Below are 13,538 nucleotides of genomic sequence, written 5' to 3' on the forward strand. Positions count from 1 at the left end.
GTATAGATTTTAAAAGAGAAATCAGAGTACTGAAAGTACTGAAGGGAGTTGCAGGTTTGTGAAGATCAAAAACCTTTCGTGTACCTGCAGGATTAATTATCACAAAAGCATGCATACTGGTTAGCAAAATTGAATTATTGAACATTTTTTGATGTTATGACATTCAAAAAATGTAAGGCTAAAGTTTAGACATAATTCTGCAGATCATGTATACCATATTAGTCTAAAATCTCATTCTTGAGCATTAAATATTGGAATCACTTGATAACTTCTAATTCTTTGGCATTTAAATCAATAAAGGCACAATCAATTCCAATTCTTGGACTAGGAAATTTTCGTGTATCCTAGATGGTTTGAGATTCTCAAACATTAGTAATTTCAAAAGCACAATTCAACACTTTTTATCAAACATAAACCAAAGAATCATTGACCAATGTATCCGAGAGCAGTCATAAAAAAGTTTTGGTTCAGAAAAAAACTTTCATTTTATTGAAAATTATGAGAAAAAGAAGTTCTCAAGGGCCAATCAATAAATACGAAGACTTTTGTCATGGCTACATGTATTTTACTTGACATCATATTATTACTAAATTTGTTAGATATAATACAGCAATAGTTTCAAATAAATTGAAGTAGAAAAATTAACTACAATCGATTCTTTTATAAAATTATTTAAAATCTAATCCTGCAAAAATAAGGTAATGGCGCATGGTGAAATTTTGTGTTATAACAACAATAAACTATGTAATGTTGAAATTTAAGTAATATTTATATGAATTGGGTTTCAAACCAAACAATATCAAACCTCAAATTAAGAATTGTCATGATATACTATGTGCCAAATAATAACGAGATATATCGTTTCATTGAACAGAAATCAGTTTCAAAAGACAGATAGTCCTCATTAAAATTCTCATTGATGCAACAAAAATCGCGTAACAAAAGCACCTTTTCATCAAATGGAATAAAAGCTCGCATATCAATAAAATACGAAGTATAAGAATGAATCTCGTTTATACCTATCTTATAAGAGTATTAACAAGTTATGCCCCAAGTTATATTATATAACATAGGTAGAAATTAAATCCTTCCTCAAATATATAATGTGAAGATAATTAGATATAGAAAACTGTGCAACCATTACGTATTCCAGTTTCAGCAGGGTGTAAGGCAAGTCACACTCCACTGCAGTTTGCCAATTCTTTGGGAAAATCATTGTTTTGACTGTTATTAACTTTAATATTTGTGAAAAAAATTCACTTGTACATGCACGATAAGCAACAAGAGATGACTAAAATCAGTTTTAATCAATGTATATATATATGGAATGTTCTTGACATGTTCGGATGACAGCTGCTCCAATCACACATTACAAATTCAGTGTAAATAATTAACAGTGCATATAAAAATTCTAGTTTACAACCACAGCATATTAAGTATTTAAAAAATACATAGAAGTAGAATTTGTGTACCTAATTACAGTCAAACCTCGTTATCTCAAAGTACATGGGACTGGTTATAAATAAACTTCAAGATATCAAAGTATTCAAGATAATAAGGGTAAATTACTTAAAGTATAATAGGTTGGGACTTACAAATCACTTCGACATATCCATTGTATTCAAAATAACGGTGTTCAAGATACCAAAGTTCAACTGTACTATTTTTCAGTACTATAAAGACTAACTCAAAAGAGCTTAACATATTTCAAAATCAATCAAATCAATTGGATCAGATTTTAATGATATCCTTTGTAATCCATGTATAAAATGGATTTAACATCAACATTAATAGAAAGGACAAGAAACACTACCTAACCTGCAGGTGAAGACAAAGGTGGATATAAGATTTTTACAACAAATCATTTACATGTACATCATTACAAAAGACTTTTAAAAATGATAATTTTTAAATCCTAAACAACTGACTTATTTCTAAAGGAAAAACATTGAAACTATGAAAATAAAAAGACACTGTTTGTAAAAATCACAGAAATGTATCCAAATAATAGATATCTACCTGTACATATACTCATATTGCAGTCATACAGATAATTATATGTAAAGAATAGGCAATAGGGCGCTTGCATGTATATTTTTCATTCACAATACAAAAAAAATTTTAAAGCTACTATACATGCAGCTGCAGAAATCTTTTTTTTTATCAAGATGGCTGGCTCAATATAACTGAGGTAATAAATTTTTGATACATGTATTACACTGTATATTTTTACCCAGCATAATGTCATAATATATTACATTGCATAGGTTAAGACTGTTGATTGATGTAGAATGATGAAGTGAAAAAAAAAAGAAGATCTAATTCAGTAGTAGTTTAAAGTTAAAAATACCATTTTATTTTTTTGATGAATTAATTAAAATATGTTCGAAAATGAAATGCTTGGGTTTTTTTCATGGAGGAACTTTTTTTTCATGCTAAAATTGTTGACGTCTTGCAGTAAATGTGTTGTCCAAGCTCACAATTATAATTTTTACAGATAAGAATGAGGTTTAACAAAAGATGTGTAAAATATGTCGTCAAGGCTCGGAAATAGAAAACTCACAACATGTTGGATAAAAATCACATACCATCACAAATCATAAGAGATCCTATATTGATTGGTCAATATACTGATAAACATTATCAGTTTTACATTTACAATAGTTGTAAAATATAAATAAATTCAAAATAAGTGTCCATGCTGTCAGAGTATTCAATTTTAATCTGAAATTTTCAATTCCAGCAAATTCCTTAAAACGGTAAGCCTCCAGACACCATTAATGCTGTCACAATTGATTGCGTTTTCAGTTTCCATCCTACGCTTCTTCTCTCTTGTCAACCATTCTCAATTCTTTATCCAGATTTCAGATCACATTCATCGACAATGGGGGCTCATAAAAAGCTTCCTAAAAGATTAAAAACCAATAAGTTTTGAGGTTATTGTTTCCAAAAAAAACTACTGCAGGTACACATAATAAATTAATTCAGTCATTAAAATGTGTACTTATAGAAGCATTAAGACCTACTTGAAAACTACAAACAAACATGATGCTGTAGATTAATTCCTAATCAAGCAATGTATCCACTTCAAATTGCATGAGTTATTTTTCTGACAGTTGTAAACAATTTGAAATTTCATTTAGTACATGTATTACAAAAATTAAGCACTCAAAATTTTATCTTCTCATGATATGACACAAAGTGTTGGAATTGCGGAATAAAGTACTTGCCTATAAAGATAAGGATTCTATACAATTATTGCACCATGTTTAGCATAACAAATAAGTTACAAGAACGTTTACCAGTCTGAGGTTATCACTTGTTTGGTAGTGACTGTACATTAGTAAAATTTACTTCACATCATTTTAACTTTTGCACATTACTGTGATGATGAGCTTATCAAATCTTATTAAATTTCATGTTCAAAGTTTATTTTAGCTCACCTGAGCTGACAGCTCAGTGGAGCTATTGTGATAACTTTTTGTCCGGCATCTGTCTTTCTGTTTGTCTGTCTTTCTGTCCTACTGTCTTTTAACTTTTTACATTTTTGACTTCTTCTCAAAAACCACTTGGCCTATTTGAACCAAAGTTCTCACAATGCATCCTTAGGTGAAGGGAATTCAAGTTTTTAAAATGAAGGGCCATGTCCTCTTTCAAAGGGATATAATTAACTAAAGAATTATTGAAAATTTGTTGGGATCTTTCAAAAATCTTCCTCTCAAAAACCAATTGGCCAGAAAAGCTGTAACTTGTGTGGAAGCATCTTCCGGTAGTATAAACTCAAGTTTGTTCAAATCATGATCCCTAGGGTGGGGTCATTTGAGGGGTCAAATTTTTACATAAGAGTATAGAGAGAAATTTTTTACAAAATCTTATTCTCAAAACCACTTAGCCAGAAAAGCTGAAGCATTCTCTGGTAAGGTAGATTCAGGTTTGTTCAAATGATGATCACTGGGGGTAGGATGGGGCCACAATGAGGGGCCAAATTTTTACATAGAAAAATAAAGAGAAAAATCTTTAAAATCTTCTCAAAAACCAATAGACAATAAAAGCTTTAACTTATGTGGAAGCATCTTCAGGTTAGGTAGATTCATTTCTGTTCAAATCATGATCCTCAGGGGTAGGGAGGCCACAATGGAGCGTCAAATTTTTAAATTATAATATAGAGAGAATTTTTTTAAAATCTTCTTTGCAAAAACAAATTGGCCAGAAAGTAGAAGTAGAAAGTAGAAGCATCCTCAGGTAGGGTAGATTCAAGTTTGTTTAAATCATGCATGATCCCCAGGGAAAGGGTGGGGCAACAATGTGGGAAGCGGCAATTTCACATAGGAAAAACATTGAATTATTCTTAAAAACTTAAATGTTATTAAACATGGTTTTACTAATATGCAAACATCTTGACATAATGATATTATTGATTCTCAATTACTTTGACAATGGACAGTGTTTGGACCCCAACAGGACTTATAGATTTATAGGTTTATAGATACTTGTTTAAGATCTTCTTGAGAACGGAAATACTTATTTATGTGATATGACTTTGAAACCATCCTATTCAAAAAGTGGCTCAATGTTCAACATGAGAATATCTGAAGAAAAAATTTGAAAATCTTTTTATACAGGATATATTCTACTACATTGTCCAGATATTTTGTATATGACTCCATAAATCTGATTTCATTATGGCTTTTGTTGCTCAGGTGAGCGATGTGGCCCATGGGCCTCTTGTTGTTACGTGCAGTTTTGCATTATCAAAATCTGTGACTTTGTTCAATTAACAGAAAGACAGAAAAATAGAGTCAAATTTCCGCATGCTAGAGCTCAAACTCAAAATATCAATTATATCTGATCTTTACATTATTAAAGAGTATTATTTATGATAATTTTGAAAACTTCATAAAAACCTGTTGATAATAAAGGTAGACAGTCGAATTATTGAATGTACCTGGATTTGGTATTGTTCCCACCAATTCTACTGCATCAATTTCTACCCATGTGTTGGCTGACGTACAATCTATTGTTATTTTGAGAATGTTGATGGAGATGTTCGCATCCTGCAAAATTAAACGTGATATCATGAAATATTGCAACATAAATGTATATGTAATGTGAGTAGTAGCATAACAGAACAGCTGATCTTAATCAATTTGCCAAAATAATTGTAGTAACTAGATTAGGCTGCCAAATAGTTGTATATTGTAAGAACTGGCTCTTCCTTCTATCAAATGTACTGACAGACAAGGAGGATAATTATTAATTTACCAGGTACATACTTTTTTTTGCTTTTGTAACCATGCAGATAGCTTAATGCTGTCACCTTGATGGGTTGAACTATGTTAATTTTGCTTTATACAGGTCAGCATGTTTTCTGTGACCTTTAGTACAATAATGTAAATTCCAACTCATTGAAAAGAGGCTTTCATATTAATTCCACGCAGGTGCATGTGTAATTACATAATAGACTGACTAAGCTTCCATGTACATTCATGGTGACCTTATGTTTCATGCAATCATTTGGTTGTTTTTATTTTTTTGTACATATAATATACTTGAATCACCCGCAATGTGATGGACAGTTTTGACAGCACTGTTGCCGATTAAATAGGAAACAAAATTGTGATGCTGTAATTTGCTCACTTGTCATCACCTCATTGGCAAGAGCCAATCAGAACAGTTCATCTGCACTGTAACTGTTTCTAAACCCATGTAAAATGATGATTGACAGAGGAAAAAAAATTACAACTCATATAGAATATAATGTCGTGTTGATGTTGGATACATGCATGGATCGAGGCGGGGAGGGGGAGGGGGCATTAAAAATGCATTTTATTGTTTATTATAAAGTACCGGGTAATCACTTTTTAATGACACATTTGATGAATTGTTAAGCTGATAAATATGATTAAAACTTATAACAAATAACAAATCAGCAAGACTGACTCACAATGAAAGGTGGCTTAAATATACGACTGGCTTTGATGACCTCAACTTTTGGGGCCTCGTAAATTGTGACCCACGTCCCACTGTCAGTTTTCGCTTCCACCTTCCTGGTCCCTCCAGCATTATACGTTTCATAGATGTTAATTTCAGTTGGGTAAACCTTTTGTAAAAACACTACCTGAAAATAAATTTCAACTACATGTATAAGTTATAACTCTTTGTTAACAATATAATAAAACACTTGAAAAAAAAATATCGAGTTTGAATTAGTCATAGTCATTGTGGTGCACACAGCTTTAATAGTGATCATAGGCCCAAAAGTTGCTGGTTCAAGTCCCGCTGTAGTCCCTTGATGTACGTTGTACCCTTTAGACAAGGCACTTAACCTACATTGTCCCAGTCCATCAGCAGCGACTGGGTACCAGCATACAATTGAGGTTAATCTGTGATGACTTGTATACCAGCCAGGGGCAGTCAATGACTTTCATCCACTTAGCACCAACCTTATGCACCTTCATGGCTAGGAGAAGGATTTTACTATATTGTATAAACTTTATGTTTTCATCTCTAATTAATGTGCAGACTTACCTCAATAAATTCATTGTTGGTTTTAGTTCCGCTGGCCCAAGCTCCTCTGATATCCCCATGCTTGGGGTAAACCTTGGGAGGCCCTATTACTTGTTCGGCAGACCATCTGCAAATAATTTCACATTATATATAATTATACATTTTCATTGTATAGGTACTACATGCAATGCTACAGATTTTTGGGATACAAAGACTGGGTGAATCATGAAGAAAGAATTAAAGATAACTCACCCTGTTGAGTCATATTGAGAGGAAAAGTTGGAAACGCTCGAGACCCACTGGCGGCGTATGTCGGACATTATATATTACTCTCAATGTGACATCTGAAAATTAAGAAAAAACAATAATAAGAAATATCATTTACAATGTACTAGCAACAAGAGGCCCAAAGGCCATTGCAGTCACCTGAGTACCATAGCCTTTAGATTGGCATGTCAGAGAGTGTCAAGTTAAACTTTGCATTATAAGCTTTTTTAACTTTTTTTCTGTTACAGTATTTCATCTTACAATATAACAAATTCACACACATACACACACACACATACATAAAAGCCATGATCTAGTACATGTAAATAAAAAAGACTATTCAAGTTGAAACAATTTTATAAAAATTGAATTAATTTGTAGCATGGTTCCACTCCAATGGCCGCAAATTTCCTTAAAATAAATATATTATAGTACATGTAATTGTAATAAAATGTTTACTTTTAACTTCCTCTCTTACGAATCTGGCAGCATAAATTTTTTGATAAAAAAAACAATGCAATAAGCAGGATGTGGGAACTAAAAAACAAGCTGAAAACATCGCCATGGCCAGTGGAGCTTCAGGAGAGTTAAACAAAATTATCACAAGGTGAAAAACTTTGAACTTCACAGACCAGTTATATGTGTGGAGCATATATGTATGGCCCACATATATGTATGGCTCAGTGGTCATGGACTTTAGACCAGTAACCCAAAAGTTTCAGGTTCAAGCACCTCTCTGGTCACTTGATACTGTGGGTCATGCCCTTAGAAAAAGCACTTTATCTAAAAAATTTCTGTCAAATTCCAGCTGAAATGGGTATCAGCTTATGCTGAGGGATTACTGTACTTCAATTGAGTTGTGTCCCATCCAGGAGGAGTCAATGACTCTCATTTGCCAAGCAACACAGAAACCAGGGAGAGGCATCAACTGAAAATGTCTCATGGCGTGGTGAAGAATCGAACATACAATATATACTACCACAAACTGCATGTTTAATATCAACATGATAAATATAATCTTAGACTTTATAGAGATACAATATAGAAGTAAGTTGATATTCATAGCACCAAATATTATAGACTTGCAATTGTTTCTTTCCATATTTCCATCCCTAATCTATACAAATAACTTTTAAGATTTATTTTATACATCAATTTAGATGTGTGATGGTCAGACTGGTTTAGATATCGGCGCCAAATAGCTCAGTTGGTAGAGCACCTAACTAGAGATTCAGGGGGCCTGGGTTCGAATCCTGGCCTGATCCGTCGTTATTTCTCCCATTATGTTACAGATGAAAAAGAGTCCAATTTGAATATATCTAAGTGTTGCGTTCATACAACTCTCTATTAACCCCTTCACGGTAACTGCGGTACTGCTCTTTTGCAGGGCAAAATGACATAGTTTGGTGAAATATGACGTAACGTCAATTGTTTCATTTATGTCATTTAATTATCTACTTACTGAATTTTTGGCAAAGTATATCATTTTGCCCATCTTCCCAAATCAAGGGTTTCTGATCCGCTGTTTATGTAGAGCAGAGCGGATCAGAAACCTTGACTTGGGAAGATGCATTTTGCCCTGCAAGAGAGCAGTACCGCAGTTATCGTGGAGGTGTCTATTGCTTTTTTAAAGTTTGTTCGGGAGATCAATCATACGTGTGTGTGTGTGTGTGTGTGTGTGAGGGGGGGGGGGGGGGTTACAAAGACAGTGCTTTATTTAATTTTGTTTGATACATACTTAACATTTAATTTTCAATCAAATCTTTCATCCCCCTCATTTAAAAAATAGGAATAATAGCAATTTATGATTTTCATTTGAAGACATGTTTTTTTGGCAGCGTTTGCTTTGTTGTGTACATTAGCGACCATACGCATCAGTTCAAGATTCGATCCTCATTCAAAGTCTTTATCATATTTATGTAACAGTCTTCATGGTTCTCACAATATCAATGGATATTTGTGTCCTGATATGAAGACTAAAAAGGGATATACTCTCAAAATGTACTTACATGAAATGACTCGTTCAATCGAATTATTGTGATTATTTCTAATTGACCGGTGGTATGTCTAATTGCAGAAGTTACGGTGTTGTCGGCGTTGTATAGATATTTTTCATTAACATAGTGGTCGTATTTTTTCTCTATAAAATTTACCATTTAATTTCAATAATCATTGTGTGTTCTTTACATTGAAAAATCAAGAAATATTTTAGGAATAATGAAAATAAGAATCCAGGATTATGAATCGGGTTCGATATTCTCATCAAAGCGTACCGTTTTCCACCGGCGCGGTAAAATCGAAGAGACAGAGAAATGTCTTATGTGTCAAAACGTTGGGGAGGCTGCTAAATTCAGGGTAAATGCAAATTTTCATTAGACTTTATCAGATTATCTTATTTATCCTTGTGAGCATTGATAAAACGCAAAGATAACTATAGATAAGATTACTCCTATGCATAAACCATCTTTTTGAAGCTTAACAATAACAAAATGCATTTTGTGTAATGTGAGATCAGGACCCAAGACTTTAAATATTGAGACCAAATTTATTTAAAGTTTTATGCTGAGAATATCTTGAAATAGTTTTGTATATGTTTAATTTTTCATTCCATTCTAATAAATAAAGAAGTTTAAATTTTTTTTCCAAATAATATTGCCATGTCTACTTCTAAATTAGTAATTACCAGTGTATTGTGTGCTCTCAAGCAATGAAATGATTTCCTTGCTGTCAGTGTGTTGATTACAAATTTCACACTGATGATTAAAACAATTAGTATGGCATTCTTAATTTTTTTAATGTTGTGTATTGTATTGACTATTTTATTATACTCTGTCCCAAGATATATCCTCAATTCACATTAATAAGCTTAATTTTTATATATTCGTAAATGCCTCGGTGTTCAAATGATGTCCATTCAGAAGTATTAAAAAAAATTCCAAGATTTATCCATTGAAACACCCCCTCTAGCTTATCAGGTTTCAATGCAAGGCTTAAAAATGTGATGTCTACGAGGATTTTGTATTGCAACATATGATAACATTGAATAATGGTGCAAGGTATTTGGAATGTATCGCACAATTTTTCATTCCATGTGACCTCTGAATGGAAAAAAGATGTCAAATTAACATTCCCAATTATAAATCTCTGTACAAAATTAGTATTCATTCCTGTGATTTTTTCTGAGTGAAAAATGATAATGTGTGAATGAAATTATCTTGGATATTTTCCCCTTTGTCCATTTTTGATTGCACATCTTTCACAGGTATGTGTATTTCTATTAAAAATTGTCCTAATGTGCTGGATATATATCTTGGGAAAGCTAGACAATAATAATCCTACAGCTGGGAATTTACTCTCCCTTCCCCCATATTCCTACCTGAATCTGTCACTGAAAGTTCATTCTCCTGTGCCCTTTATTATACCCCCTGCAAACGAAGTTTGGGGGGGTATATATGAATCACCTTTTCCGTCCGTCCGTCTGTCCATCTGTCCGTCTGTCTGTTCGATTCGTGTCCGGTCCATATCTTTCTTATGGAGAAACATTAGAAGTTCTTACTTAACACAAAGATTGCTTATGACCTAAGGGTGTGTCATGACCTTGAACCAAGGTCATTCGGGCAAGGTCAAGGTTACTGGCAGAAAAAGTGCAAAATTCATGTCCGGTCCATATCTTTCTCATGGAGAAACATTGGAAGTTTTTACTTCACACAAAGATTGCTTATGACCTAAGGATGTGTCATGACCTTAACCCAAGATCATTTGGGCAAGGTCAAGGTCACTGACAGAAAAGTGCAAAATTCGTGTCCGGTCCATATCTTTTTGATGGAGAAACATTGGAAGTTCTTACTTCACACAAAGATTGCTTATGACTTAAGGGTGTGTCATGACCTTGACTTAAAGTCATTTGGACAAAGTCAAGGTCAATGGCAGAAAAAAGTGCAAAATTCTTGTCCGGTCCGGAGAAACATTGGAAGTTCTCAGTTCACACAAAGATTGCTTATGAGCTAAGGGCTTGTCATGACCTTGACCCAAGGTCATTTGAGCAAGGCCAAGGTCACTTGCAGAAAAGTGTAAAACTCGTGTCCAGTCCATTTCTTTCTAATGTACAAATATTTGAAGTTCTTAATTCACATCTAGAATGCTTATAACCTGAGAGTGTGTCATGACCTTGACCAAAGGTCAATTGAGGAAGTTCAAGGTCATTGTTAAAAAAAAAATCGGGCTCAGTATACCAATAATTCAAATTGTTTATATTAAGTGGCTGCTTGACATGTGGAATTTCGTTTGATTCGAGTCATGTTTGTTAACATAAGGATGCAAATGTCCTCATGCATTAACGGTTAACTTGAACTAAAATGGAATTTAAAGAATAGAAATTGGTTTGTGTACTCATATAAGCATTAACAGTTTTAAAAAATAGAGCAGTTGTTATTTATAGAAAATGGACGATGAAATAGATTCATCCAATATTTTCTATAATAGAAAAAATACATGAGTTATGATTTTTTTCTTAGCGGGAGTATCAATTGTGAGCTTGCTCACAGTACCTCTAGTTTACAAATTGAGATGTAATGAAGGTAATGCATTGATAACCCTTTAGGTCGACCTTTCATTTGATCATAGGTTGGTGATAAAATATTAACTTATTATTAAGAAGATTCTCAATATAAAGGCTATTAAAGGAACAACCACCTGTAAACTGTTCATTACATTGATTCAGATCATTCATGTCAAATATTGCTTTTCAGGCACAATTAAAGTATAACGTAATAAAGTACTTTATTTCATGCTTAATTAAAAAAAAAATTTACATAACCTGCTAACGCGGGTTATGTATTTTCTTGCAATGTCGCCAATTTCATTTACCACATGAATCACCAAAGAAATTAGTGACCGATTAACCTGGTATTTTAAAGATAAAATCAAGAATGTTCAAAATTCCTTGATTTAATTCTGAAAATTCCATAACTATTGACACTGATATCAAATAATAAAGGGGCAAAAAGCTAACTCAACTAGGCTAAGGGTACTGATATTGATCAATTTTAGAACACTTTTGATTGCTCAGGGGTTAAAATACAATCATGTATTAATTGTTCTAGAATTTTCAAGAGAGCACAGACAAATAGATATTGTACCGATATATTGTACAGTATAAACAGAAACCTAAAGCAGTTTGAAGACCTTTATAATATTGTCAATATTCTTAGATCATAAATTTGGTTTTCCTCTGTCACAAATTTTCAATGGTTGTTTTTCTCAGCGATATCACAAAGTTTTAATCCTCATCGGATTATGAAAAAAGGTACCTGGAATAGAGTTTCACACACTTCACCCTTCCTCAGGTCATTGACCAGTGTGGATTCTTTCACAAATAAATAATAGACCTTTGTGTGTACCAGGCACAACAAGACCACTGGGTTTTTTTTATGTATGCTTCCGAAATTATAATACAAACATGGATTCCAGATATCTGAGGCTTGAAACTACCATGGTTTGATTTTGATTTGGTAATGGTACAATAATACACATGCATTGTTTGTTTCTTCTTTTTTTCAGTGACACAGAGACAGTTACAATTCTTGTCTATTTTTTCCAGAAACTTACGACTGATAAACAGTGTCCATGCATGTACAGGAACGCCTCTTGATGGTAGAAAGGACACAAATCAAAGAAAACAACTTGTGGTCAAATCAAATGGTTAAAAGAACAAACAATAAGGTACTTTCAATGTTTATTTAAGAAAAAAAACTTCCTTTTCCTTTTTAATCTTTATGTGTTGATAGCTACTTACACAATTTGTGTATGACAAAAAGACTTATAAAAGATTAAGCTAATAACAATACCAACAGGAATTAATATCCCCTCCCTCACTCCTTCTAATTGCCAGCTTGTAACGTTTCCCTCCTCTAAATTTGCAGCCCATAAATCTCTTGGTGAGAACTCATGGGGTTCTGATTAATTGACGGGGAGTGTTGGAAATTTTATCAAATGTGCAACACCAGATCTTCAAACTCCAGTCCGCGAACACTGCTGTCGAGAATTGCCATCCTTCTCTAAAGGTAAGTTTTGCATTCTTAACATTGACAGTCTGAACTGAACTGTCTCAAAAGTTGTTCTCAAAGCAATGATAGTTCTGCTAGCTTTACTATAACTTGACTAGCTCTCTGTAATAATATGTGGTGATTTATGAAAATTTATTGCCATCAACCACCTACCAACTTTGTTTATTTTTGGTTTTTTTCTTGTAGGAATGTAATTTTTTTAGTGCACTCTCAAAAGCTGACAATATAAAAGAAAAGCATTTTTTTTATCTCTTTTAAATGGAAAAGTTCTTGACAGATTTCTGAAAATGTTTTATCAAGGACACTCTAGCAAATTTTGTCATTTTTGACTGTTTCGCACATAAACCACTCCTTTTTGTCATTGCCTGATACGTGCCCTAGTTCTTTTGGAAAAAAAAAGAAGAACAGCAATCTCTTTTTACTTGTATGTCACAGCTTGCTGATATCATTACAGTGTCTAAATAGCAGAGACCAATTATAATCATAACTTTTGGTTAAATTTTTTATGCATGGTTATAATGTGGGTTTAGTGCAATTTTCAATGTCTGCCATGTCCAAATCATGTGGGTTTTTATGTCTTTTATTCTTTTATAAAAAGAAGCCATTTAGACTTCATTACTTCTGAAATTACTTCTGTAGAAATATAATATAAAAATAATATTGACCTAGCAGTATTTTCCCTGGGGAGGACACTGGACA

General features: G+C 33.0%; 1 protein-coding gene and 1 long non-coding RNA gene across 2 annotated transcripts in view; one reads left to right on the top strand and one right to left on the bottom strand.

Moving 5' to 3' along the window:
* The window catches only part of LOC128167784 (uncharacterized), a 30,999-nt gene extending 22,130 nt beyond the window's left edge, over positions 1-8,869 (bottom strand). Inside the window, exons 1-5 of the mRNA XM_052833698.1 lie at positions 8,784-8,869; positions 6,760-6,851; positions 6,529-6,634; positions 5,945-6,118; positions 4,946-5,054 (exon numbers count right to left, since the gene is read on the bottom strand). Of these exons, the coding sequence (XP_052689658.1) occupies positions 4,946-5,054; positions 5,945-6,118; positions 6,529-6,634; positions 6,760-6,827 (457 nt within the window). The 5' untranslated portion in view covers positions 6,828-6,851; positions 8,784-8,869. The remainder of the gene's footprint in view (positions 1-4,945; positions 5,055-5,944; positions 6,119-6,528; positions 6,635-6,759; positions 6,852-8,783) is intronic.
* Positions 8,870-9,025: 156 nt separating this feature from the next.
* On the top strand, positions 9,026-12,808 carry LOC128167785 (uncharacterized). Its single transcript, XR_008241260.1, has 3 exons — positions 9,026-9,129; positions 12,374-12,495; positions 12,696-12,808. It is a non-coding gene; the product is annotated as an uncharacterized LOC128167785 (long non-coding RNA).
* The last annotated feature ends 730 nt before the right edge of the window (positions 12,809-13,538 follow it).

Source organism: Crassostrea angulata, chromosome 10, assembly GCF_025612915.1.
Source record: "Crassostrea angulata isolate pt1a10 chromosome 10, ASM2561291v2, whole genome shotgun sequence".
NCBI classification, from domain to species: domain Eukaryota; kingdom Metazoa; phylum Mollusca; class Bivalvia; order Ostreida; family Ostreidae; genus Magallana; species Magallana angulata.